This window comes from Dipodomys spectabilis, unplaced genomic scaffold (assembly GCF_019054845.1).
Source record: "Dipodomys spectabilis isolate Male_0828 unplaced genomic scaffold, ASM1905484v1 ptg000297l, whole genome shotgun sequence".
NCBI lineage: Eukaryota > Metazoa > Chordata > Mammalia > Rodentia > Heteromyidae > Dipodomys > Dipodomys spectabilis.
In genome coordinates this window covers 15,807,074-15,833,535 of record NW_024870974.1, presented here as the reverse complement: position 1 = coordinate 15,833,535, position 26,462 = coordinate 15,807,074, and the positions used below count along the sequence as shown (strand labels likewise).

The 26,462-nt window shown below is 43.2% G+C and overlaps 1 protein-coding gene across 1 annotated transcript in view; it reads right to left on the bottom strand.

Annotated features, from left to right (window-relative positions):
- Window positions 1-26,462, bottom strand: part of Gatb (glutamyl-tRNA amidotransferase subunit B) — a 71,529-nt gene that overhangs the window by 33,685 nt on the left and 11,382 nt on the right. The window contains exons 3-5 of the mRNA XM_042701827.1: window positions 9,350-9,463; window positions 6,862-7,060; window positions 6,291-6,413 (exon numbers count right to left, since the gene is read on the bottom strand). Of these exons, the coding sequence (XP_042557761.1) occupies window positions 6,291-6,413; window positions 6,862-7,060; window positions 9,350-9,463 (436 nt within the window). The remainder of the gene's footprint in view (window positions 1-6,290; window positions 6,414-6,861; window positions 7,061-9,349; window positions 9,464-26,462) is intronic.

Here is a 26,462-nt window from a genome sequence, read left to right as displayed (position 1 = left end):
TGCCTCTTGCCCCGGTCCTCATGACTTTCATCCTGGTACAGTGCACCTTCACCACTCCCACAGCTTACTCAAGCACGACACAGCTCTACTGGCTCCTCTCCTCTGCCTCTGGGTACTCAAGAGCCCTCATCTAACTTAGTGGCTGCAACCTACATGTTCCCATCATCCATTCTGTGGAGAGGCAACTTAAAAGATGCTTATGCTGGGTCTGTGAATTAACTAAATGCCTGGCAACCAGCTCCCAGTCCCCCCCCCCACCCCCCCCCCCCGGCACTCACACAGCTCATCTTGCTTCTGTGTCCTTTGATCTGAGTCATTCTCTCCTGCAGAGAGAATTGGGCTCCAAGAAAAACAGGATTTACCACTGATACATATCTTTGGACAGAGGCAAACTGTCCCTCAGACAAGACAATATCTTCTCATCATCTTGAAGAAAACAGCAAAAGCTACAGACCATCTGCATACCTTTCTCATCCCTGAAGACTGAAGATGCATGGAAGTATTGTCATATAATAAATCTCCCTTCTCTGCCCTCACCATGGCTCTTTATTTGACATATGGGGGGAGTAGCTGGACTTCACACGGGACTCCTGGAGTTTGGGCCTGGGGTCTAAAGACTCAGACCATCTCCACTGGTGAGCTCACCTCCAGTGGGTGGAGCTCCTGCTGGCCTCCCTGCTCCTTCATGCTTACATCTGCCTCACTGCTGCTGCTGTTCCTCATCTACCTCTGTCCACCTTCAAGGTTCCCGTTAAGTGTTACCATCAGCTTCTACCACCCCCCCCCCCCCGCCCCCAGTGAATGAACTTCCAGTTGTGGGTGTTCAAAACTACCAGAATATACACAACCCAGGCCTGAGAACTGTGCACGAGACCACCACCTGCTTCCACATCACCTCATCTTTATGCCCAGCGTGGGCCTGGACGATGTCCCCTCTTTCCCTGCTCAAGGACACTGCTCCTCAGGTAATCCCTCCCCCAGCGCCATCAATCTCTTTCTCAGCACTCTCTCCAGTATGTACATATTTAATAGCATTTCTCATTAAGAAGACAAACAAAAGCCCAAAGACTTATTCCCTTGAGCTCAAGTTTTACTCCTTCAGTCATCTGGCTACTGTACCTCTGCTTTCCTTTTCAGTAAATCCTCTCCAACAAGTTTGGGTTGTGCACAAACGATCTCTACCTTCTCACCTCCCATTTTCTCCTTCACCCATTTCAGCCGGGCTTCTGTACAAATGCCCTTATAGAAGATTCCAGCAACCTCCTAGCTGCCAATCTAGTGGAGGATGTATTTTGTCCTCACCTCATTGGATACCACAGCAGCAGGGATGTGTGCCCTTCCTTCCTGAAGCATCTTCCTGCCTCTGCTTCGGCAGCCTTCTGCTTGCAGTTTACTTTCTGCCTCTAGGGATGCTCTAGTGCTCTCCTTCCTTTCCTAACTCATGGCTTCTTATTTATTCATACTCTCTGTAGAGGTCCATGGTTTTAAACACCACCTCTGTGCCCTTGACCGCTTGATTGCTCTCTTTAGCCCAGCTCTCTCCTCTGAGCACCATACCAGGTGACATAGGCACTTCAGGACCTGGCTTGTCCTTTCCCAAACACATGCTTACCCTCACCTTTCCAACACTACCTACTCCTCAACTTCCTGGAAGGCAACTTTCCTCTCCCCATCTCTGATCTTTCCCACCGGCCTATTACAAACCTTCTTATTCTTAAGAACTGTCTTGAGCTGGGCACCAGGGGCTCATGCCTGTAATCCTAGCTATTCAGGAGGCTGAGATCTGAGGATCATGGTTCAAAGCCAGCCTGGGCAGGAAAGTCCATGAGACTCTATCTCCAATTAACCACCAGAAAACTGGAAGTAGTGCTGTGGGTCAAGTGGTAGAGAGCTCACCTTGAGCTGAAGAGCTCAGGGGCAGTCCCCAGGACCAGAGTTCAAGCCCCAGGACTGACAAAAAAAAAAAAAAAAGAACCATCTTGAACTACCCAATTATCTCTCCACTGTCCCTGCCACCAGTGCTGTCAAACAGGGTCACCTTCCATCTGAACTACAGCAAGCATCTCACAACTGGTCACACGATCCTCTTCTTACCCTAAGAAACCGACATTCCTTGGAGCAGCTGAAGTGCCTTTCTAAAATCACTAGTCAGACCATGTCATAGTCTCATTTAGAACCTTCCAGCACTTTCCCAGGGCACCTGGGCAGAAATCTAAACTTTAGGTCTTTATATGGAATCTGGCCCTCACCTAACCTTTCTGATTTTCTCTGTTGTCACAGCTCTTCTGCTCTCCCTGAGGGGACTTCCAGCACCTTGACTGCCTAGGGACACATTCTGTGGTCTTTCTTACCTCCCATCCTTAGCCCTGGCTGCTTTCTGGAATGCCAATCCCTAGCTCTGTTGCCTGGGGCCACAAAGCATTCTTCACACTCCCTCCTCCCCACAAGCCCAGGGTCCTTACACAGCATTATCATCTTCCAAACTAGAACTCACTGTCACCACATCCCATTTCTTTGAAGCACTTACCATCATAATTATTTCACGTGTTTATGTACCTATTTGTCTCCCTCACAACTATGATCTCTATGTGGCAGGAACAAGGTGTTTTTCAGCACCTAGAGCTGAGACTGGCCCAATGGTAGTTGCTAATAAATTAAACTTTGCTGAGCACTGAATGCCAACACTCTGGCATTTTCCTGAGCAATGAGTAAGGAAGCAGGGCTCTCTCTCCCAGTAGGTTTCTGATAGGTTCTCAACTCCTGTCTGAATAGGATTAATATCCAGTTGGAATCATCTGAAAGGCCCATTAAGCTTAAAAGAAAACTCCTGGAATATACCAAACTGCTCAATCAAGTCTCAATACTTAGAAGACAACTTTTTTTTTTCTTTTTTTAAACTCAGGGAACCCTGAATTACTCACTTGCTTTTAAAAATGAAACGATCTTTCACAATTTAGAATTCTAATTTGGAAGAAGAATAAAAGCATAAATTTGAGTCTCTCCCAGAGAAGCCCATACTACATAAATGTCTGAGAGGAATCATTTAGTATCCTGCAGTGCTGAAAGAGAGTTCGCTAGCCCAGATTCAAATATAGCATCAAACATTAACAAAAGACACTCTAGCCGGTGAAGACAAAATACCTTTTAAACAAATTAAGTTAAATTGCCTCAAGTGCATGAAAGCCTTACCAGGCAGGTTTACTTCGCCGCGTTCTGTCCCACTGAGGGAGGGCCTCCAGTCACACACTCGATCTCTACCTCCAGAACAGAGATTTGTAACCACAAACTAAACACGATACCACTGAGCACAGTGATGGAGTGCAGTTAGCTATTTTTTTTTTCTAAAACACATTCACACAACAGAAATATAACATTGGGATAGAAAAATGTTTCTGCAAACAGCAGGGCCTGGAACTTTGGTAGGAAGGTCTGTTCAGCTATCTTGTTCTGGTTGCTGAATTTACTCCAAAACGGAAATACAAGACATAGCAGGAAAAACAAAAGGAAAAAAATACATTGTTTTGTGGTGCTGGGGAGGGAACAGGGCTTCACTCATGGTAGGCTCTACCACTGAGCCACATGCCGGCCAAGAGGGATCAAGTTCTATGGAGCATAGTTCACAACGCTTATTCATCCAGATGGGTGGAGATACCATAAAAGCAGTCCTGTTGATTACTGTTAATAGAAGCACATCTACCCAGTACAGGCTTTCTGCCAGGCTCTGTGCTATTTTATATAATCATTACATCCATTCCCTATAATATGGTTTTAATGATAAAGCCACTTAAACATCCCTGTGGCATTTCAAACTTTGCACTTTTCCCTTTCTTTCTTCTTCTTTCTTCTTTCTTTCCTTCTTTCTTTCCTTCCTTCCTTCTTTCCTTCCTTCCTTCCTTGTCTTGGGGCTTGAATTCAGGACCTGGGCACTGTCCATGAGCTTTTCTGCTCAAAGCTAATAATGCTCTACCACTTGAGCCACATCTCCACTTCTGGCTTTTTAGTGGTTAATTGGAGATATGAGTCTCATAGACTTTCCTGCCCAGGCTGGCTTTGAACCACGATCCTCAAATCTCAGCCTTCTGAGTAGCTTGGATTATGGGTGTGAGCCACTAGGGCCCGGTGCAACCTTGCATTTCTAAGAAGGAATTCCAAACCTTTACTCATGAAGTCATTCCTCTCTGAGTCTCCTCAACTCTACCTGATGTCTGTCTCTGAGGGTTTTCCTAAGTTTCTATTGCTAGAAATGATAGGCCCAGACTCCAACCCAGGTCCAGGTCCCTGGAGCCCTCAGTGACTACAGTCTACTATCTATCTCTTTGAGGAGCCATCTATGGTAATGACAGTGTCATGGCTGCCATTGAGGACTTGTGTGACAAAATGCTTAAAGGATCTTGGACTTCTTTACCCAGGTTCAATCCCAGCTCAGGTGCTTCTCGTGAACCTTGAGCAAATAACCTGACCTGCCTGAGCCTTGGTTTCCCCATCTGTACAACAAACCAGATATTGCCACTCCCAGGAATGTCCTAATGTTTAAATGGGATGATAAATCAATTTTTTCAAAATGTCTAGTGAATCGAGTGGCACATATTAACCATCCCGAATGACAGGTACTACTATCACTGGGATGCTTAGCAGGACTACTCTGGAACACATTCCATTTAAAATGCTGCTTTGAGGATCTCAATAGAGGTGACATACTATCCACCATGAAGTGACTCAGGCTTTGGGCACAGTGATCAATGCTCATCAGCAAAGCTATCAAAACCTCACTCAGTGGTTCTCCTGAGTTATGCTTCATTCTGAAAGCACCATGCCTACTGGGCTTCCGTGTCCCCTCTTCAGAGTGGCCCTCATTTCCAGTCTCCAGTCCTGACACCAGTGGGCCGCAGTGGCGGCGGACAGGAAAGAATGCAAAGACGTTTAGACTAATAAGATGCCAAGAAGTCAAATTCCTGCAGACTCCAGCAACCCTCAACACTTGAGAACAACCAAGAACTCAGTTGCTATGCTCCAAGCAAAGCTGCTAGATTTGTGTTTAAGAAAAACAAAAAGTGTCACAACAAATGAGATTTAATGAACACTTTCAGCTGTCACTGCCTCATGAGTTCTTGCCACTGTGGTTTATCTCTTGGCAAGTACCCAGATGGGACTCAGTTTCTCAGTGAAGAGGTAGCTTGTTTATTATCCTACAGGGTTCATAAGAATCTCAGTAATTCTGAAGAAAAGAAAGCATTTTCTAAATTGATAGAGAATCAATGCTTAGTACATTCAGGGATAACCATCCAACCTGCCCAGATTTCATTTATGTTCTGTGGATAAAAAAGCCACATGAGCGAGATGTGGAAAATAGAGAACTCTTCTAGTCTAATGTAGTGTTATTTCTGTAAGGGAAACCTGCAGGCCACTAACCTTTATGCCACTCAAACTCACGTGGCTCTTTCTCCCGTCTTAAGCTTAAAGATGATAGAAAATAAGCAAGTTCTGCCTGCAGATTCATCTTGTTCAGGACCGATGTTACAATGCATTGCTTGTAAGAAGTCCTGTGTGACAAATGTGGCATTATGAATTCGGCAGACCCGTAACATGCAAACACATTATGTGAAACGACAGGGTGCGAACAGTGCGGGTGCTACCCCACAGGGAGGTGACGGCCATCAGAAGTGTGACTCTGACTGTACCACAGGGGGCTACAGACATACAACCACGTGTAGAACCCACAGGCTAGCCACTGAGCTTTAACCACATTTGTGATCTTTATATCTGACTTACAAACATTTAAAAGGTACACTTGAGCCTATTTCTACTTCTAGCTTTTTGCTGGTTAATCAGTGATTCTGAGTCTCTCAGATTTGTCTGTGGGCTCTGGGCCTCAGTCCTCAGCTCTTAGGCTCCAAAGTAGCTAGGGTTCTAGGTGTGAGTCACCAATGGCTGGCTCTAAAAATTACTCTTGATGAACAAAGACCTCTTTCTGAGAAAAATTCAATTATAGGCACTTCATGAATCCTTACAGTTTTGACATAAGAAGCTGGGTGAAGATATCTAGTCTTCTGATTCTCATGCTTATTTTCTTAGGCTCAAGGCCTTTGTACTGTTGTTATTTGTGTGTTTAGTTTGGGTTTTGAAAATAGAAAATAGTCTAGGAAAATTAAAAAAAACAACTGAGGTACAGAGGTTGAACATGGAATATGAACAAACTCAATACAAAGGATGGGAGACAACAAAACCTGGTTCAGAAGAGAACCAGCAGGCAGAGCAGGAAAGGGGACAGAAGGAGGAACGCTGGCCTCTACCTGCCATGATTGCCTGGCTGGTCCCCAGGGCTTGGAGGATCAGCTGTAGCTCCCTGACAGCCATGGCGGCCTCTTCTCCACAGCTCAGGTCAGGCTCCAGGACCACTTCCAGAAGGCCAACTCCTAATGAAAAACAGGCAGGTCAGTCCAGCAGTCCAGGTTCGTACACCAACTGATAAAGTAGGCAGAAGTCTTATGAATACTTTGTGTTAATTAAGAACCCTCAAAGTGGTTCCAGGCACAAAACTGTTTATCCCTTTCACCCCATTTTGTGATGATTAACTCTGGTCCACTTTTTTTAAACACCTGCTTCAATGATTTCAGCTTTGTGACTAGGAGCACAAGGCTGCCTGATCTTAGTGGTGCAGGGTTGGCAGGCCCAGCAGTAAGCACAGTTTAAGCTGTGTTCTCTCATCAGCTCTGCCAGTACCAACACGGATATGGTGATCTCTGACTGTCAGGCTCCTCTGCTGCTTTCTCAATTGGTTTGGGAAAAGTCTAGAAGGGAAAAGAAATGCCTAAAACCCAAGAGCTGAGGAAGTGAAAAGCGGTGAGAACACGCCAAGCCTACCGGCCCTGTTCAAGTCAATGAGCGTCTGGGATTTCAGGTCATCGTGGAGGCTTTTGCCACTGTCTTGTTCCAGCTGGATCTGTTTGATCCTCGCCGTCCTGGAGGCCAGCTGACTCTGCCTCTTCCCAACATAGACGCCATATGTCAAGTTCCCGTCGGCAGCGATCGGGAGCCTCTGCTGGGTAATCTGGTAGCCAGCCTGCACCCAAACAAATAGGGGTTACAGAGTCACTACCCCACAACCAGAGCTGGGTGAGATCCAGTACATTGCACCTTTAATGTCACATCAGAAAGGCCTACTTGAACAAAAGAAAAAAAAAAGAAGCAGTAAGAAGGAAACAATGAGTTCATGCATGGATGACATAACTGAGGCCGACTTCTGGTTTTCTTCAGCACCCCTTACCTTTCTTCAGCCCCCTCCCCCAAGCATGCAATTAGCACACAAATCCCATCTTCCTTACTCAAGTGCCATTTTGGGGAGTAACAATAATCTCACTGTCAGAGGCCCTCTACAAGAAGAATTTATTGTTTTCATTTAGCTCATTAGCCTACACTCTGCATCTCATTACAGGGCTCCTGACAGAGCCTCCTTTATTAGGAAATGCTGCCTAAGCATTTTTGCCGTCACTTTGAACATGAGAGACAGTACGTTTCAACTTGTTTTGGTTCTGCTCTCTCAGCTAAGCAATCCAGACCAGCTCTTCTCCCTGACTCAACTTCCCTCACTCCTGTAGCAAGAAATGCTGTGATGCTCACACTCAGCCAATGGAAAGCAACGCAATACAGAAATACCAATGGATGATGTGAGGACTCTCTTCTTCCTTCTAAGTGGAGAGGTAGAATTACTTCCTGATACATCCATGCATCAGCACACACTAAAGAGATGGCAGATCAGTGTGGAGACCTGGGCAGGAACAAGGCATAACCGCTAGATCTGTGGCGCTTGCTGAGTGATTGGACACTCCTCTCAGTATGTTACATGCATTTAATCCCGTGACAGCCCTAGGAAACGGAACAAGGCTCAGCGGGGGAAGGACCTGGCCCAAAGCCACACACAGATCCAGGAAGTCTCCAGGATGCTAAATCTGAATTTCAGATAAACAATGAAGACTTTTTGTAATATAAGTACGTCCCATGCAATATTAGGTTAACACTGGTTTTGAATTAGCTGATCTACCTAGACTAGAAAAAAAGGCCATAGATCACTAAAAATACTCTTTTCATTACATATTTCTAAGCTCCTACCTTAGTCAAACCAGTGATAATACCTTTTCTGGTGGGTAGTACTAGGAACTGAACTCAGCTTTTGCTAGGCAAAAGCTCTACCACTTGGGACACAGTTCCAGGCTGTTGTTTTGTTTTGTGTTGTTTTTTTTTTTAATTTAGTTTTTCAGGTAGGGTCTCCAGCTTTAGCTAGAGGCAGGTTTCTAACAGTGATCTTCCTATCACTACCTCCAGCATAGCTAGGATTACAGGTTATGTGTCAATATGCCTGGCCTCGGTTATTACCCTAAAAAAGAATACTAGAAAATGTGGTTGTGGATATATCTCAGTGGTAGAGCACTTGTACTGAGTATGATCTCTCTCTCTCTCTCTCTCTCACACACACACACACACACACACACACACAAAATGAAAAAAATACAGAAATGCTTAAAGTCAGAAGGAAAAAGAAGCTGTAACTGTAGAACTGAGGGCCTACTTGTACCCTTGCCTTTATCCACTAAAACCCCACTCCCCTAAATCTTCAGCTCAAGGGGGTAAATTATCACTGCTGTTTTTCTAAATCTCAAGGACAGTATTGCTATTAAGGTTCAAATCAGATGATACATTATTTTCAGAAATCTATTCTACATTCCAGTTGTCTTCTATGTCAATATTATGAAACACTGGGCTCTCATGCACACTGACATTGGTTAAAGAAAAAAATTACAATTTTAAGACAAAAGCAGGTAAATATTGAGTTTACTGATCAGCCAATTACTGTTGATCATGCAGGCTTCGGGTTCATGTTTCCTCTGACTATTGCCTACTTACTTGCTCCTTGGGAGATGGCAGAAATGTCTCCAAAGGAGATAACCTTCTTATTGGGAATGTTACCTCTCAATGAAGAGAGTCAGTGGACACTGATGATGACATCAGCCACAAAGTTCACCTTTGTCCTACCAGGCAATTAGCACCAACACCATGGCGGTGCCAAACCTGATAACACTGGCTACGCTTAGTCCCTGTTCAATTAGGAGCAAGCCACCAGAGCATGAGGCTAAGCAAGGAGGCAGCAATCAGGAAAATCGCATCCAATCTAGCAAACATCAGGGGGCGCCTGCCTTCATCAGGGCCGGACACAACTTCCAGCAGCGATGGACGGAGTGCTGATTGGAACATGACAGGCTCTCGGCCCCTCTCCCTTGCTCCCTGCTCCAGAGGCAGGGCTGAGAACTCCCGGCTGACGGATCACAAAGCGTGCTTACAGGGAGGTCGTACTTACAGGGAGGTCGGCATAGAAGTAGTGCTTCCTGTCAAACAAGGACTTCTTGTTGATGCGGCAGTTCAGTGCCAGGCCCGTCATCACTGCGGCTTCCACGCACCTCCTGTTGAGAACCTGTGGACACACACACCGGCTCTGCTCATGAGACACACATGCTTCCCGCATGGACATCCTCCCTGGAGAGTCAACTCAGGCACCAGCTCTGGTTCTCTGTCGGGGCAGCCCTGAGCCACAAGCTCACTGGTTACAAAGGGTACTGAAAAGAGAGGTAGGCTGGGGTGGGTCCCACTGGATACTTGAAAAACTGCCAGTTAGGAGCCCCTCCTTCCAATACCTGACATCAAATGAACACAACAGAGTCCCAGAAAGGCTCAGCGGGGCAGGTCTACATGGAACAGGCATCCCACTCTCTCTGCAAACAGACTCAGAGTCTGAGGGATGCACTCAAGGCACAGGTTCCTCAGGGGCACAGCTCAGCAAACCACCTGCTCCACTGCTGTGGGGTGGAAGGGAGAGGTACAGGTGGGTCCCAGAGGCTGATGGGCATGGCTTCGTTGCTCTGGCTAGCTCGGTGACAAGGAGCTTTGATTTCCCCATTTCCGAAAGGGGGATTTAATGGCTACCCTGCAGCACGGATAAAGTAACAGCTGGAGCACCTGCCCTTGCCTAGGGACTCAAGAAATAGCTTGTTCTCGCTTGGGAAAGACTTGTGAGGACGTGGTGCTTGCAGATAAAATGTACCACTGTATGTTATTAAAGTATATGAGCATTCCTATCTAGTGTTCTATCTAACATATACTGTACTTCTTTTATCTTTTACATAGTATAGATAAGCTTTCCAGTGAAGCGTTTTTCACATTCCGTATTTTACCTCAGCCATGCAGCCATCGTATAAGGAAAGAATTAGTATTATTTCAACATTTTGGATAAAGGAAAACGAGGTCGCCAGAGAGACTAGGCGACTTGTCTTAAATGCCAATGATAAAGCTGGTTCTGAGGTCCACAGGTGCCTATGTCCTTGCCCAGGTGACAAGTATAGTCCCTGGAGCTCAGGCACTCACTCTCTGGGATAGTGATACAACCCAATTGAAAAACACAGACTTAACAACAAACTATGGAGCTGGGTGTCAATGGTTCACACCTGTACTTCTAGCTACTTAGGAGGTTAAGATCTAAGGATGGCGGTTTGAGATCAACCTAGGCAGGAAAGTATGAAACTCTTATCTCCAATTAACCACCACAAAGCTAGAAGTAGAGCTGTGGCAGAAGTGGTAGAGCACCAGCCTGGAGTGACAAAGCTAAGGGACAGTGCCCAGGCCCTGAGTTCAATGCTCAGGACTGGTACACACACACACACAACCATTAGCACCACTACTACCAACAACAAAAGACCCAAACTATGAAAAAATGTACTAGTCATCTCTACTTAGTGGAATACATCTCTCTCCAAAGAAATTCCTCCCTTCGTGACATCACATTCCTTGTTTAGGAATGCAGGTTACCAATGGAGCCACTTAACTATTTCAAGTTCTTCCCTCTGAGCCTAATAATGTTGTCAACTTTGTGATCATAAGGCTTTTCAAGAAAGAATGCTCTAATTATTGATGTGGTCCCTCCTTAGAACTTGGCATCTCACCCAGGTTGCTACTGCAATACAAACAGAGATGAGGGAGAGTCTTGCCAGACTAAACCTGGTGACTGGGGTCACAGAACACAGACCATGAGCTGTGCTTGCCTGGGGTCAGGCCACAGGATGGCTCATTTATACAGTGTCCACTTCCCTGGTCTGCACTCATTTTGCTTGCTCCCTCTCACTGTTTTTCATACATACATACATACATATATATATATATATATATATATATGTGGTTTTATTGTAAAAATACTGTACAGAGGGGTTACAGTTACATGAGTAAAGTAATGAGTACATTTCCTACCGAGCATTGTTACCTCTTCCTTTGTTTTTCCCCTACTATCCCTTCCCCACCTCCCCAACTCTTCCCTCCCCCCTCACCAAGTTGTAAAGTTCGTTTTCAACATAGTGTCTTGTACATCTCTCATTGTTACAATGAGTCAACCTATCCCCATTTTGTTATTTCCCTTCCCATCCCCAAATTAGAAAAATGTATACACAAGATGCAGGGCACCAACATCAAATACAGTGAAAATGGGCTATACCGTGGGGGAGGAATATACAAGAGAAACAAAAGATATCACATAGTACGTTTTAAATGCATAGTATGTTTTAAAAACAATAGCAAGAAAAAAAACAATAGCAAGCAAGAAAAAACCACTTTGTCCCCATCTTGGGGTTCATTTCACTTACCATCATCTTATTTGGTCATATGTACAAAGCTTTTGACCTTTTCTGCTTGGCCTAGACTTATACTAGTTATTGCAAATAAGGGAAAACATGGGACCTATGTTCTTTGGGCCTGGTTTACTTCACTTAATATAACTTTTTCTAAGTCTTTCCACTTACTAAAAAATGGGGCAGTGTCATTCTTTCTGATGGAGGCATAGATATCCTTTGTATAAATACACCACGTTTTCTTGATCCATTCATCTACTGAGGGGCATCTGGGTTGGTTCCACATCTTAGCTACAGTAAATAATGCTGCAATAAACACAGTTGTGCTGGTAGTTTTAGAATGGCCTTGTTTGTAATCATCTGGGTAAATGCCCCAAAGTAGGATTGCTGGGTTGTAGGGGAGCTCTATGCGGAGTCTTCTGAAGAAACTCCATACTGCTTTCCAAAGCCTCTCACTGTTTTTCTAACCTCTATTTTCCCTCTCATTTTGGCCCCATCTGCTCCTTTGGGGCCAACCTGCTTCCTCCCTCGAGCATGAAGAGTCCCCAGCCTGAACTGAGAGCCTGTTCCTCAGCTCTTCAGCTCAAGGCTAGCGCTCTACCACTTGGGCCACAGTGCCACTTCTGGCTTTTTCTGCTTATGTAGTGCTGAGGAATCGAACCCAGGGCCTCATGCATGCAAGGCAAGCATTCTACCACTGAGCCACCTTCCCAGCCCCATTTTGTTTATTTTTGAACATGCATAATATACTGTTTGTGCCTGGCACTGGGCGGCAGTGTGCGCAGTCGCAGGCAATCAGAGACTCTCATCGTGCTCAAAGTACACCCAAGTACAGCCGCACTTGATAAACCATCCATTTCCAAAGAATACAAAATGCAGTAAAACACACAAATATCAGAGTGATAGTGAATATACTTTAATCTTTTTTTGATGATTTAGGAGGCCTGAAGTACTTCAGGGTCAGAATTATAAGCATCAATCATCGCCACACTATAGTTGCACAGAGGAGCTAGTAAACAGAGAGCGCCAGTTAAAAGAATGCCAAGAAAAGAGAATTTATTATGATCTTAGTCAAGCTGCTTCTGACAGATGGAGGGCCAGGTCAGCATGTTCTGAGGATAGGATGCCCAAGTGGAAATTCAGCTTGGACTCTCCTCATTCCAGAATGTTCCTTAAATGCCTATAAGATACTAAGATACTAACCATAAGATAAGGGACATGGAGATAAATAGGACTCTGTCTGTCCTCAATGAACCTGCAGGACCAAGTGAACTGGATTTCTAGCATCTCCACTGTTCTTTCAAGCCCACTTTCTATACCAAGGTGAACAAAAAATGTTCGTGTGGCAATTGCTGTCTAAAACCCCTCATGGCCCAGGAGGAGGGCCAGGTTCTCACACAATCTAGCTCCTCCTGTGTGTTTAATCCATCCCTTACTAAGCTTTCCAACCCCCAACCTTTGCTCATAAATCTACAGCTCTTCTGACTCTTCCTAGCCTTCTTCCCTTCAAAATCAAACTGAGATGCCACCACCCCTGTTTTAACTTTCTCAAACACTCATTACTGGTCCCTGGCATATGGAGAGTTTGGTGTGGGCCGCCCAAAGATGTCGAGAAATGATGGTGCTGTCTCTCAGATGCTGCAGCCAGAGATAAGACCTGGCCATTACCCAAGATGCTGGTGGAGAAGGAAGGAGGAAGAAATTCCCGCTGCTTCTCTCCTGACTTCCCTCTTTCCAGGGCTCCTATTGGCCCAAGTCTGTCAGAAGCTGGCTGACCTGGGGGCCGGGCTGTGCAGCTGGGAACATGCAAACCACAGGCACAGAAGGATCTGAGACTATGTAGGCTACGATCAGCAAGCAAATTCCTAACTTTTATGTCCATACTTCTGATTTTTTTCTTTTGATAAATGAGTAACTAATCAATAAAAGTCCATCTAGTCAACATAGAACTTCAAATTCTATGGAGCTAAAAGACTATGAAATGCTATGATTTTATAAGGAGCATTCGGTTTAAGTCAACCTGGCTTGAATGGAACTTTCCATCTACACGCAATACTAGGAAAGGATTTGCTGAGCAAATTAGCAGGATAAAGGAGATAATATAACCTACTCATGTCAAGAAAACATCCTCTAGGATTGGGGCATTTTTATGTGAAATCGTATGTACAAATAAATCTCACTAAAACCAGTCTCTGCATCCTATACTTGGAAATTTTTGGAAAGTACTTAAGGAAGGAAACAGAGTATCTTTCAAAATAGTGTGCATATGACATCATTTCTTGGTCCTCACTACTTTATCCTCATTGTCACCACACAGTGCTATAGCCCACAGTGCTATAATACCCACTGTCCAATGACAGCAGTTCTTTTTTACAAAGTTGAGGTGATATGGTAAGAGGGGCATTTTCACCAAAAATCCAGTTCCTGGAGTATTAAGATAAAATCTATTATAAGGTGATGTTTTCCAAAAAAGCCCAAATGGCAATTCCTTTCTAAATTTATGTTCTATATGACAAATCTGATAATTAGTATAGAGAATGGTAAAATGCTTTAATTTATGGAGAGAAGGTAATTAAAATTTATTAAGTAAAAATAAGGCAGTAAAATGGGCCTTTATCTTACTGCTAACCATAAATTTTTCTCAAAGCATGAACTCCCTCTGCTTCGTATTCCAAGCAAGTTACCACATGATAAATTTTCATTACCACAGAGAAAATTGTACTTGCTTCCTCTCCTTCACACCTCTGCTCAGCACTGAGGATTTTTTTTTTATATCAGCATCCCAAATATAAAGCCTCAGTGTGCACCACTCCATGCAGCTATGGAGATGAGTCTTCCATTTATGCCTGGGCTGGCTTTGAACCACGATCCTCCAGAATCTCTACCCTCTGAATAGCTAGGATTGTAGCTAGCTGGCAAACTGACTGGCAGCCAATCAATCCCCCTGCTCCCGGTACTGGAACTTGAACTCGGGGCCTCACACTCTTGCTTAGCTTTTTCCCTTAAGACTGGTACTCTACCACCTGAGTCACACCTCTACTTCCAGCCTTCAGATGGCTAACTGGAGATAAGAATCTCATGAACTTTTCTGCCCATGCAGGCTTCAAACCTTGATCCTTAAGATCTCAGCCTCCTGAGTAGCTAGGATTACAGGCACGAGCCAACAGCACCCAACCAACCAAAGGTAATTTTTTAAAGTGAAGTTTTATGGTCAAAAGTGCTACTTTAATGTAGATATTAAATGTATGCACATATGTACACAGATATTCAATGTTATTTATGTTTCAATTTGGATACTGCCTGGGGAAAAGAAAAAAAGAATGCCAAATTGCTTGCTTGCTTCCTTCCTTCCTTCCTTTCTTTTTCTTTTTCTTTTTTGTCAGTTGTAGGGCTTGAGCTCTGGGCCTAGGTGCTGTCCCTCAGCTCTTCAGCTCAAAGCTAATGCTCTACCGCTTGAGCCATAGCACCGCTTCTGGTTTTCTAGTGGTTTATTGGAGATAAGAGTTTTAAGGCCTTTCCTCTTGGAAAAAATTATATTAAGTGAAGTAAGCCAGGCCCAAAGAAACATAGGTCCCATGGTTTCCCTTATTTGCAATATCTAGTATAGGTATGAGTCAAGCGGAAAAGGTCAGATAATGTGATGTTAGGAAAACGAACCCTTAAATATGTATTTTAATGTTTTTGTTTCTTTCATGCATGTGTTTCTAACGCATTTATAAGATTATTTCTTTGTTGCTTTGTATGTCCCTCCCCCACAGTGTAACCCCCGCTTTCACTATATTTGATGTCAGTATAACATGTGGAGGAGATGGGGACAAACAAGTTGTCTAAGGATTCAGGTGGACCTGTTGCAACAATGAGAAGTACAAAATGTCATGTCAAAACCAGCTTTACAATGTCGGTGGGGGGGGGGTATGATTGGGTGGGGGGAGGGGGGAGGCTGGGAAGGGAGGTGAAGGGTAAACAAAGGAGGAGGCTGCAATGCTTGGTAAGAAATGTATGCATTATCCTGCCCATGTAATTGTAACCCCTCTGTACAGTATGTTCTCAAATAAAATAAAATAAAATTAAAAAAAAAAAAAAAGTTTTAAGGCCTTTCCTGCCCTGGCTGGCTTTGAACTGCTATTCTCAGATCTCAGCCTCCTGAATAGCTAGGATTACAGGTGTGAGCCACCGGCGCCCGGCTGGCTGTGTCTTTTCTTTAAGTCCCTCTTTCACAAAGAAAAAAGTCTCTATTCCACAGACAGCAAGGCCGGTTGAAAGAGGCATGGCTGGCAGTGTGGCTACCCTTCAGCTCTGCTGCTCCCACCCTCCAGCAGCAATTCCACTCATCACAGCTACCAACATCAAGTGTATTTCCTTGGTCTAAACCTATTTTCTGGCCATTTGTCATATGATTGTGGGCCATAAACATATCAATAAATTGATTATAATAACCTCACCCTGGATATTCAGTAATACTAATTGCATAATGGAAGTGTTATTAAAAGTAAAATGCTCAGTAGACTCCAGTGGCTCACTGCTACAATTCTACAATCCTATAGATCTGAGATCTAAGGATCACATTTCAAACCCCGCCTGGGCAGGACTGTCTGTGAGACTCACATCTCCCATTAACCACCAAAAAGCAACAGAATGCAGAGCTAGGACTCAAGTGGTAAAGTACCAGCCTTAAGTGAAAAAGCTAAGGGACAGTACTCAGGCCCTGAGTTCAGACCCTAATATCAACAAACACATACACACACAAAAAAGGCAAAATGTTCATCTCAGACAAATCCTTCCTGTGCAACTTTTTCAAGGAGTCCAGGGAATCTAATGAGAAAAGGTCTGCACAGCTCCACAGATCCATTAGTCTGGATTTACAATCCAAGGTAAGGCACAACAGATGCTAAAATCATATGTATGTCAACACAATATTTCTCCCTTAAATGATAATCCACATCTTTGTGATAATTACCGTACTATCTCCAGTGGAGCAGAGTCCATATTTCTTAATGTGTCAGGAAGCTCATTTTCTGCTTTATACTGAAGCTAGGATTTTCTGCATTCTATTGCATGCATCGCCTATGTCTGGGAAGAACTCTCATTCTCAGGTGACAGAAACCAACTCCGAACAAGCTGAACAGTTATAAACCAGTTAACTGGGACAAGTGTTGCCCTCAAAATTCACTGTGGCCAGCCACACATGTGACTTACTGTCTCCTAATGTAGTAGCTCCTTTGGAAATTCAATGAGTGGAGGGGGAAGACATGCATGAAGGCACAGAATAAACATAGAAATCAAGAGGAAAACAAAGCAAAAACAATCAGCCAAACATTTCTTGTTCGTTTTTAAATAAAACTTTGGGAGGGGACCAGGAAAGAACTCTTCTCGTTTTAATTCTAAATATATGTCTCTCTCATGTTCATAACTTTAAGAAGAAAAGTTCCTTAATATAAAAGACCAAAATATACAGACCTCTTCACTTTATTGCCCTCACACTGTCCTAAAATTTAATCCTGAGACTACATCTGAAGCTATTCAATGAAATTAAAACATTTGACATCACTAACACTCAAGTACAATCAGAGTAAAACATTAATACCAAGACTGAAATGCTCATATGATCCAGAATGAGATCTACTTTCTTCTGCATATAAAAAACTAGTTGAAAGATTTGACTATTATTGAGAAGGAAACAACTGGACTGAACCAGTGAAATTTTAAATAGGAAATAAAGCTTGGTACTCAACAGACCTATGAGTATCAAAAGCAAATTCCTAGACATACACGCTATTCCATAAACAAACAAACAAACAAAAAAGCTGCACGTTCATCCGATGCAGAAACGTCCTAAATAGAGACTTTGGAGGAGGCAAACAGGACATAGATTGGTTTTTGTTTGCTTGTTTTAGGAAAGTACTTTTGAATTTTACACATCAAATGTTAGGAATACAACATCCCCTTACAAGCTTCCTGATAAGCCACAAAATCATGGAAAGTACAAGGGAGAGGGGGTGTGAGAGAAAAGGAAGAAAGGAGACAGAGGGAAGGGGAGGGGATAGGAAAGTAGAAAGAAGGCCAGTCAAAACACTCACAAAGCAACTATCCCTTACTAATTATATTGCTTCAAGAGTAGACAGTAAGATAAAATACCTGGCCTGCACATTTTTGTTTTTGTTTTTGTCGGTCGTGGGGCTTGAACTCTGGGCCTGGGCGCTGTCCCTCAGCTCTTCAGCTCAAGGCGAGCGCTCTACCACTTGAGCTACAGCGCCACTTCCGGTTTTCTGGTGGTTTATTGGAGATGGAGTCTCACGGTCTCTCCTGCCCGGGCTGGCTTTGAACCGCGATCCTCAGATCTCAGCCTCCTGAGTAGCTAGGATTACAGGTGTGAGCCACCAGCGCCCAGCTAGCCTGCACATTTTTTTAAGAGCTGTTTTTTGGTCAGTCATGAGGCTTGAACTCTGGGACTGGGTGCTGTCCTTCAGTTTTTCAGCTCAAGGCTAGTGCTCTACCACTTGAGCCACAGTGCCACTTCTGGCTTTTTCTATTTAATGTGGTGCTGAGGAATCGAACCCAGGGCCTCATGCATGCAAGGCAAGCACTCTACCACTGAGCTACTTTCTCAGAGCTGGCCTGGACATTTTGAAAATGTCAGTGTGGTGACCCTGGGCAAAGAGAGAAAAAAGAAGGAAGAGATTAAAAAAGAATAGAAAAAGAAAGTAAGGCCTGGCACTGGTGGGTCATGCCTGTAATCCTAGCTACTCAGGAGGCTGAGATCTGAGGATCGTGGTTCAAAGTCAGCCCAGCAGGAAAGTCCGTGGGACTCATCTTCAATTGACCTCTAGAAGACTGGAAGTGGTGCTGTGGCTCAAAGTGATAGAGCACTGGCCTTGAGCAAAGAGCTCAGGGATAGTGCCCAGGCTCCAAGTTCAAGCCCCACAACTGGAAAAAAAAAAGAAAAAGAAAAAAATGAAAGTGAGACTACAGAAATATGTTAACTAATACAATGTTTAATTTTCAATGATATTCTAGATTAGGGTAACTGCAGACACTTCAACATGAACTGTGTCAGATAATATCATATTCAATGTTAGCTTTCCTAAGGGGGACCAGTATAACAATCCATATAAGAATGTTTTATCAGAGGATAAATGCAGAAATATTTAGAGATAAAGCACGATGATGTCTGTAACTTAAACACAAATGGTCATCCAAATTGGAGAAAACAATCTAGATGTGGGGTGGTGGTGGTGGTGGTGCAAATACTCACTATAGTATTCTTTCAGCTGCTTTAAAAGTCTGAAGTTTTCTAAATAAAAATGCAGAAAAGGAAGGATGGAGTACATAACTCTCCTGAGAGGATCACACGGAAACCAAATTGGGAAGGAGACAGAGCCCAGGGGAGGCAGGAGCTGTTGGCTAGCTTGTACACCACACAGGTATTTGAAGTTTCATTCACTGTTGCTGAAAAATTGGTTATAGGAAAGAATGCATGCTATATTCTAGCTATTATCTCCCTAAACTTCCCTAAGGCACAGATTCAATTAAGTCTGGGGACATTGTGAGGCCCCTGTGTAGGAAGTAATTAACTATGGTACAATCCTTTTATTAATATGCAAATATCTGTGAAGAAAGAGTTGTAATATCTATGTGGAAGTATACAAATCCTACATATGGATATATTTGCGCGCACGCGCGCGCACACACACACACACACACACACACACACACACACACACACAAATCAACATGAAGTCAGGTGCTAGTGGCTCAGGTCTATAATCCTATCTATTCAGGAGGCTGAGATCTGAGGATCTTGGTTCAAAGCTGGCCGGAATAGGCAAATCTGTGCAACTTTACTTTTATTAAATAGCAAAAAGGCAGAGGTGAAGGGATGGCTCAACTGACAGGGTGCCAAACTTGAGCAGAAAAAGCCAAACAAGAGGAAGAACCCCTGAGTTTAAGCCCTAATACTCACACATGCACTGTGCATGCACGTGTACACACACACACACACACACACACATACCACTAAGACCATGAAAGGAAGATATGTTCTTTTACCTGGTTGGCAAGTAACTTCATATCTTCCCTAGTTGAAAATACTTTTATCTTCCCCCAAAGTTGTAGGTGTCTTATATTCTGTTAATGTTTCCATTCTGTTGCCTTACTATGCAAATGTGCAAATTCATTTCTCCATTTCTCTAGAAGTATCAGAGATTGAAAGCTTTACATTAATTGTTATTCGGGCTGCTGTGAATGCATGCTAAGTTATTTCAATTGATTGTTATGTACTTACCACCCCCTCCCCCAGTCCCATTGGCCACTGTACAAAAAAAAGTATATTTTAATGATGCAAAGTTGGGTATTATAATAATACCAAATAAAATTGACATGCTACTTGAGAGTTTAGGAAGTGCTTTCATACACATCCATTTCTCTGCATAGATGCAAGAATGGAGAGAATAAGAAATACAGTAAATAAGCCAGCAAGCTGGCTATGCTAAGTAAACAAAGGTTATGAATAACTACAGGCCTCTTAAAGGTTTACAAAAAGCTACAAATGGAAAATCCCCTGTTATGTTAGGTTGGAAATGAACAATTAGCAAGTACTGCAGAAGAGAATACAGTCCGGTGTTCTATGCTGAGAATGGGAACCAGGCAATTCTCACTCCTATTTTCAGCGAGGCTCCTGATCTCCCAGTGTCCTTGGGTAAATCAACCCGGCCTCTGTCTTCCTCACTGGTCAGCTGAGGTGCAAGCCCCTGATCTTGCTTGCTGGGGTGGCTTGTGAGTGGGTAAATATTCAATATGAAAATTCAATGTTATTGGCAATCACAGATTCCTGCCTGTCTGCCTCTATTAAGGAAGCTGCAGAGCATGACAAAGACTCTTGAGTGATTACTTGTTTTTCTATATGTGTCAAAGGAGATGCGTGCATCAAATTTGGAAAAGAATATTTTAAGGCTTCTGAGAACACTAATATATTTTGATTCCCACTTATTGTTCCTGCCTGATAGCCAGTCCTCATTACTAGAATGTGCCCAGAGATGGAAGGATGGAGAGCTTGTAAAAAGCTCACTGACAAGAACTCTCTGCCATGAGAACAGAATGCTCTTCCAAGGAGCCCAGCCTGACAAACTCTGCCAGAACCACCAAGCCCACGCTTCTCCTCTCTGGGATGCCAATGGCAAAATGATTTCCTAATTTTGCCAAGATTTTAAGAAGAGCTAAGGGGGAAAAATTCCCTAAGATGCTGCAGTACAGAAGACAGCCAACTCTTCTCATATTTCTTCCATACTAAATGTGAAGTTAAAAACACTTAAAAATGGCCAACTCAGGTTTCAGACAAACCAGTGGAATGGCCCTTCATTAGTTTTCTAGCCTACAAGTATAAATTGTGATGTAGACAATTCCACAGGACCTACCCAAAAATATGTCTCACATCTCCTCCTGACATAACACGGATACTAAAACTGGGCTGCACACTTTCTCTTGTTGAGAGTTTAGGCAGCCTCCATATTCCCAAGTGGCAGACCTTCCACTTTGTAGCTACTCCTATCTTTGAGAGAGGAGTACAGGACTTCTCTGACAGTCACATCTTCCTGGAAACTCTTTTCCAGTACTCATGAAACCTGCCCAGAGCATCCCAAAGGCAAGACAAAGCAGAATAAACCCAAGAAGGCAGGTGCCATGGCCAGCTCTGCATTCCCTATGAGGAAAGAGCTTTTCCAGGTTTGCTGCCATTTTTTAAGTTCTGGAACTGTCCATGGGAGAAAAATGAATGGTACCCAGCTGCATGATTTCAGGCTGCATTTTATTACAGGCTTCTAGTATAAATCACCAGGACAAAGCTTGTATGAGCTACCTGAATGTCACAGACAGAAACAGTATCACAAAGCACTGTTAGGTTTTGTTTTTTTTTTAACTACTATATTTTTATATTAACAAAAAGATTCTTAAGCATTTCCACCCCCAGGAATCTTTGGTAATGCATTTCTACTTTCTGTTCTACACATCCCCTCCTCCTTCTCTAATATTACAGATTCTGTGTACAGGTGTGGAAAACATTCATTTTAAACAGCAACGAGTTCTACGTATGGCACTCTGCCCTTTCACAAGAGCTACTGTGCTCAGCATCTCACCTAAAGACATATTTTGAGGAGGACAGAAAGTAGTAAGGAGATATGGAGATGGAAGAAAGGCCCTTCCTAACACAATACTGCATGCAGGCTTCTTGCTTAGGAAAGGACCTGGAGAGAGAACTCTTCCCATATTACCAGGAAAGGTAATTAGAAATATTGCCGAGTAGATGCAGTGTAATTCCACAAGATTCACCTGCAAACAAGACCAGATAAGGTCCCCTGGGTTTCTCAGGGTTGGAATGGAAGGAGGGGGGGGGGAAAACCTCAATGTTCTCTGTGATTCCTCCCACTATTGCCAGCTGTAACTCTCTATTCTAGTATGTCACCTTCTTATTGTTCCTCCAGAGGAATAAAATGACATCAGCTCTGTACAGAGATTATAAGAATAACTTGTGGAGGGTGAGATTTCTTTTTTAAACGATCACTGCTATAGTTAGGATCTGCAATGTCTCCCAAAGGCCCAGATATGAAGGTTTGTCCATCAGCTTGGTGTTATTAAAAACTACCTATAGAATTTTTAAGACTTGGGGCCTAGCAAACAAAAAAAAAGAGTTGGCTTTATATTCAATATACTCTATTTAAAAGTAGGAAAGTATATATTTTAGAAAAAGACCAATAAAGAGGTTAGAAAATATCAAAAGGGTTTAAGATTCTTGGAAACCTCTTTTATACTGACTCCTCATATACATGTATGTAAGTGTCACAAATACATAAAAATTCTTAAGGTTGATGCATACATACTCTATGCAATGTACTATCAAATGGGCTCAAAAGTCACAGAACAGCTTTTACAGATACTAAATAATATACATAAAAGGATGATTCATCAACTGTTTGAAAAACCATACTGACAGAAAGTAGAAACATTACCTCTAATACCAGTGAATTGCAGGTCAAGCATGCTGCATGCAAAACTGGTGGAGAGGTGGGGAGTGAAAATGGTTGTGAAGAGGAAAAGGCTCATGGCCGGGAAAGAGTCAAATGCCTTTGCACCACGGGAAGTGAGGAAGGTGAGGTCATGCTGAAGCCTGCAGTCCATCACTGTCATGAGTCATCTAAGTTCACAGGAGACACACAGTTAATGTGATAAGACGAGTTTGGTCCACTGGAAGAGTTCAGGAGCAGAGAAAGGGAGCTCGTCTACATTTGTGGGTATGAGCTCACAGACACACCTCTTTTATGGGGTCAAAGGGCACAGGGTAAAAACACCTCATATTCTACAAAGGAACAGAGGAGAACTATAAGAGTGACTCAAGAGTAACTGGCAAGAATGAAGTCTGAGAACACAATGTAATTCTAAGTTGTACAGATTACATTAAAGTAAATCATTGACAAGGAAAAAAATTAATAGGAAACTGTCACATTTTGTCTTCTTAGTCAAATAACTAAACATCATCTAGGTGAACAGATACAGAATACCAATCTAGGTGAACAGATACAGAATAACAATCTGATTATAAATGTTTGTATTTAATACTTTTCCCTAATGATTTCCCTGAGCTTTCAAATTAAAAACAACTTTATAATTATGTTTAAAATTAAGAGTCAGGAAAATGGTTCAGCAGGATGACTCTCCAGATCAAGTATTTCTGAGCTGATTAGCTCCTCCAGAACAAAAGTTACTTCTGATTTGCTATGTTCAGCACATAGACATTCTGCAGGTTCATCTAGCATTAAGAAAGTGGACTAAAAGAAGGGTTTTTCTTTGTTTTATTTGGGGTGGGAGGGCAGTACTGAAGTTTGAACTCAGGGCCTCATGCTTGCAAGGTGGTGCTCTCCTGATCTCAACCTTCCCGTAGCTAGGGATGACAGGTACAAGCCACTGCACACAGCTATGGGTTCAGAAGGAGTTTCATGGACTTGTCTGCCCAGGCTGGCCTTGAACCAAGATCCTCCCAACCTCAGCCACCCAAGTAGCTGAGGTTACAGGTGAGAACCACTGGTACCTGGCAGTACATTGTCATCAATTTTCTTGAGGGAGCAAGACCTCTTCCAGTGCAATCCACAGATTTGGATTCAAACCAGAGCTAATGTAAGAAGCACAGTATTGCCTTGTGTGCACATCATGTCATATCTGTTCCCTTCTTTATTATCCTCTTCCTTACTAATAATGGCGTATACTTGGTGAATAGAAGAGAAATGTGGTTAATGCCATTCTAGTTTCCATTCCACAGCTGCCAGGGCCAGTTCTACATGCTGTTGGTGTGGAAAGCTCTACGCATTTTTTTAAGACATGCTGATCCTGAGAAAAAAGGAGAACGTTCTTGTATATGTGTGTGGGAACAAAACAAAACAAAACAAAACAGCTTTTATTGTCTTTCCCCCAGTTCTGGAAATAGGAAGGCATTCGTGGTTGCTATGGGTTTCATGTTACATACAGATAAGAGCTTCCAGACAAGCAAAACAAGAGTAGAGTCACTGGTTTCTAATTAATCTAATTGTGGCAGTGACATGATTATCAGAAGAACTTATCTACCAAGTCAAGCGGCATAAAGCAAGCCCACTGCAGAGGACAGCCAGGGCAGCAGCATCCTCTCCCCTTCCTCCTCCTCAGGGGTTGCTCCCAGGAGGAACAGGCATTTCAAATCGCGGAGAGTGAGTGCGGATGTGTGCGGGCATGCAGGTTTCTGCATGCATACATTTCAAACAAACCTTATGGAAATCTCTCTATTCCCGGAACCATTGGAATGAACAGACTTAGAAATCCTATGACATTTTAGCAAATAAATATATTCAGTTCACTAGTTTTCTCCCATTTCACATCCAAAGTGTTCTAGAGAAACTGGAATGAAACTGATAAACCGAAAATAATCAACCCAAAGCAAACAATCCAGGATCCTGCCTATACTTCTGAAGGCAAATAATTAGTTAATAAATTGAGTGAGAGCCTGCACAACAATAAGAGCATTTGGGAAGTCAAAATAATGAGCAAAGCTGTACTTCTTGTTAAAAAAAAAACAAAAACCAAGAATGGTGTTCTAAGTTTGGCTATAATCCTGCCTACAAGGAGGCAAATGGGCTGAATGACCTTTTCAGTCTGAAGATTTATAGTGGAATTCCATAAAATTCTGAAACTAAGGTAAAATAAGAGGATAAAGTACCTGTGCTTCCATTCAGAGGAAGAGTCATTAATCAGAATGAGGAGAGGGTCTTTGCCCAGGGAGAAGTTGGCAGCCCTAGCAGAAGCAGCTGTGGTACAGATGTGGTGACTGGGGGTGGAAGCAAGAGATAGAAAAGGTATTATTTTTTTACAAATATTTATACACATCTATAAGCTTATAAAAATACACACATTCACATACACATACACATGTGCATGTGCAAACAACAAGCTCAAAGGAGGAAATCAAAGTTCCATGATGTCCAGGGGTAACTACAAGAGACAGAATAGCAAAGGGGTCAAGAACATGACTCCTGAAGCCAGTCTACTCTGAGTTTCAATCCTAGCTTCTCCACATACTTTCTAATTGTAATAACCATAATAACTGCCTCACAGAATTGTCTTGCGGTTAAAACAAGTTAACCTGCCACTAAACAAACAGCAGTATTACTGTTAAACAGGCTTAGGAGACACCAGCGGCTGACTGGCTAACTTAAAAAAAAACTAGAGCAGGAGACACTGCTGTGTGCTCCTTGGGTTGGGAGCTGGAGTGGCTCTCTGAAGACACATTTGGGCCAACAATCCTGAGTCAGAAGTCTTCTGCCATCATCTGGATGTCCACATACAAGAGGCCACTCACGTCAGGTCACAGGTGAAAAAGAGTACCCCAAAAAGCAGAGCCCTGGTCCCTCAGGTATAGGGCAGGCTGGTGACACCATCAAAGCCATGTGATAGCTGGGGTAGAGAAATTAACATAGAAACTGGTCATGGTAGAGGTTACCATGAACTAAAGCTACTGAGATGCCTCCATAGTACAAGAAAACAGTCCTTAAGTGGACAGCTACAGGTACTCAAAAACAAAGAGTCTGTTACCCACAGACCCAGGATGTAGAGAGACGCCAACGTCAGAAGGAAAGAGCTCCAGCAGGAGTGTGAGATGCAACGAACAGCATCTACTAGGGGAGGACAAATCAGATGGAAGCTTCCTCAGCTTTCTGTTCCCAAACATCAAAAAGGTTTTATGCCGGGTGCCGGTGGCTCACACCTGTAATCCTAGTTACTCAGGAGGCTAAGATCTAAGGATTGTGGTTCAAAGCCAGCCTGGAAAGTCTGTGAAACCCTTATCTTCAATAAACCACCAGAAAATCAAAAGTGGCGCTGTGGCTCAAGTGGTAGAGCTCTAGCCTTGAGCTGAAGAGCTAAATGACAGCACCCAGGTCCAGAGTTCAAGCCCCATGACCCACCCTCACCCCCCCAAAAAAAGGCTTTATGCCTATGCCTATGGGAAGAGGGACAAATCTTCCCGTCCCTGTGTGCTCCAGAGACATCTCCTGCTTTCTGAGAAGCGTATTCTATCAGTGATTCACTCCCCTCTATCTTTATCCATTTAAGCTTCACTTTCAATTTTTTAAAACAGCATTATTGACATGTACTTGAACGAAATTGATAGTAAAAAGCAGTGGTGCCCCTCCCCGCCCCCAGTCCCTTCCGACATCCAGCTCTGTTCCTGGCAGCAACCACCTTCAGATCTTTGAGCTGTCTTGTCTGGTATTTATCTTCCTATTTTTAAATAAT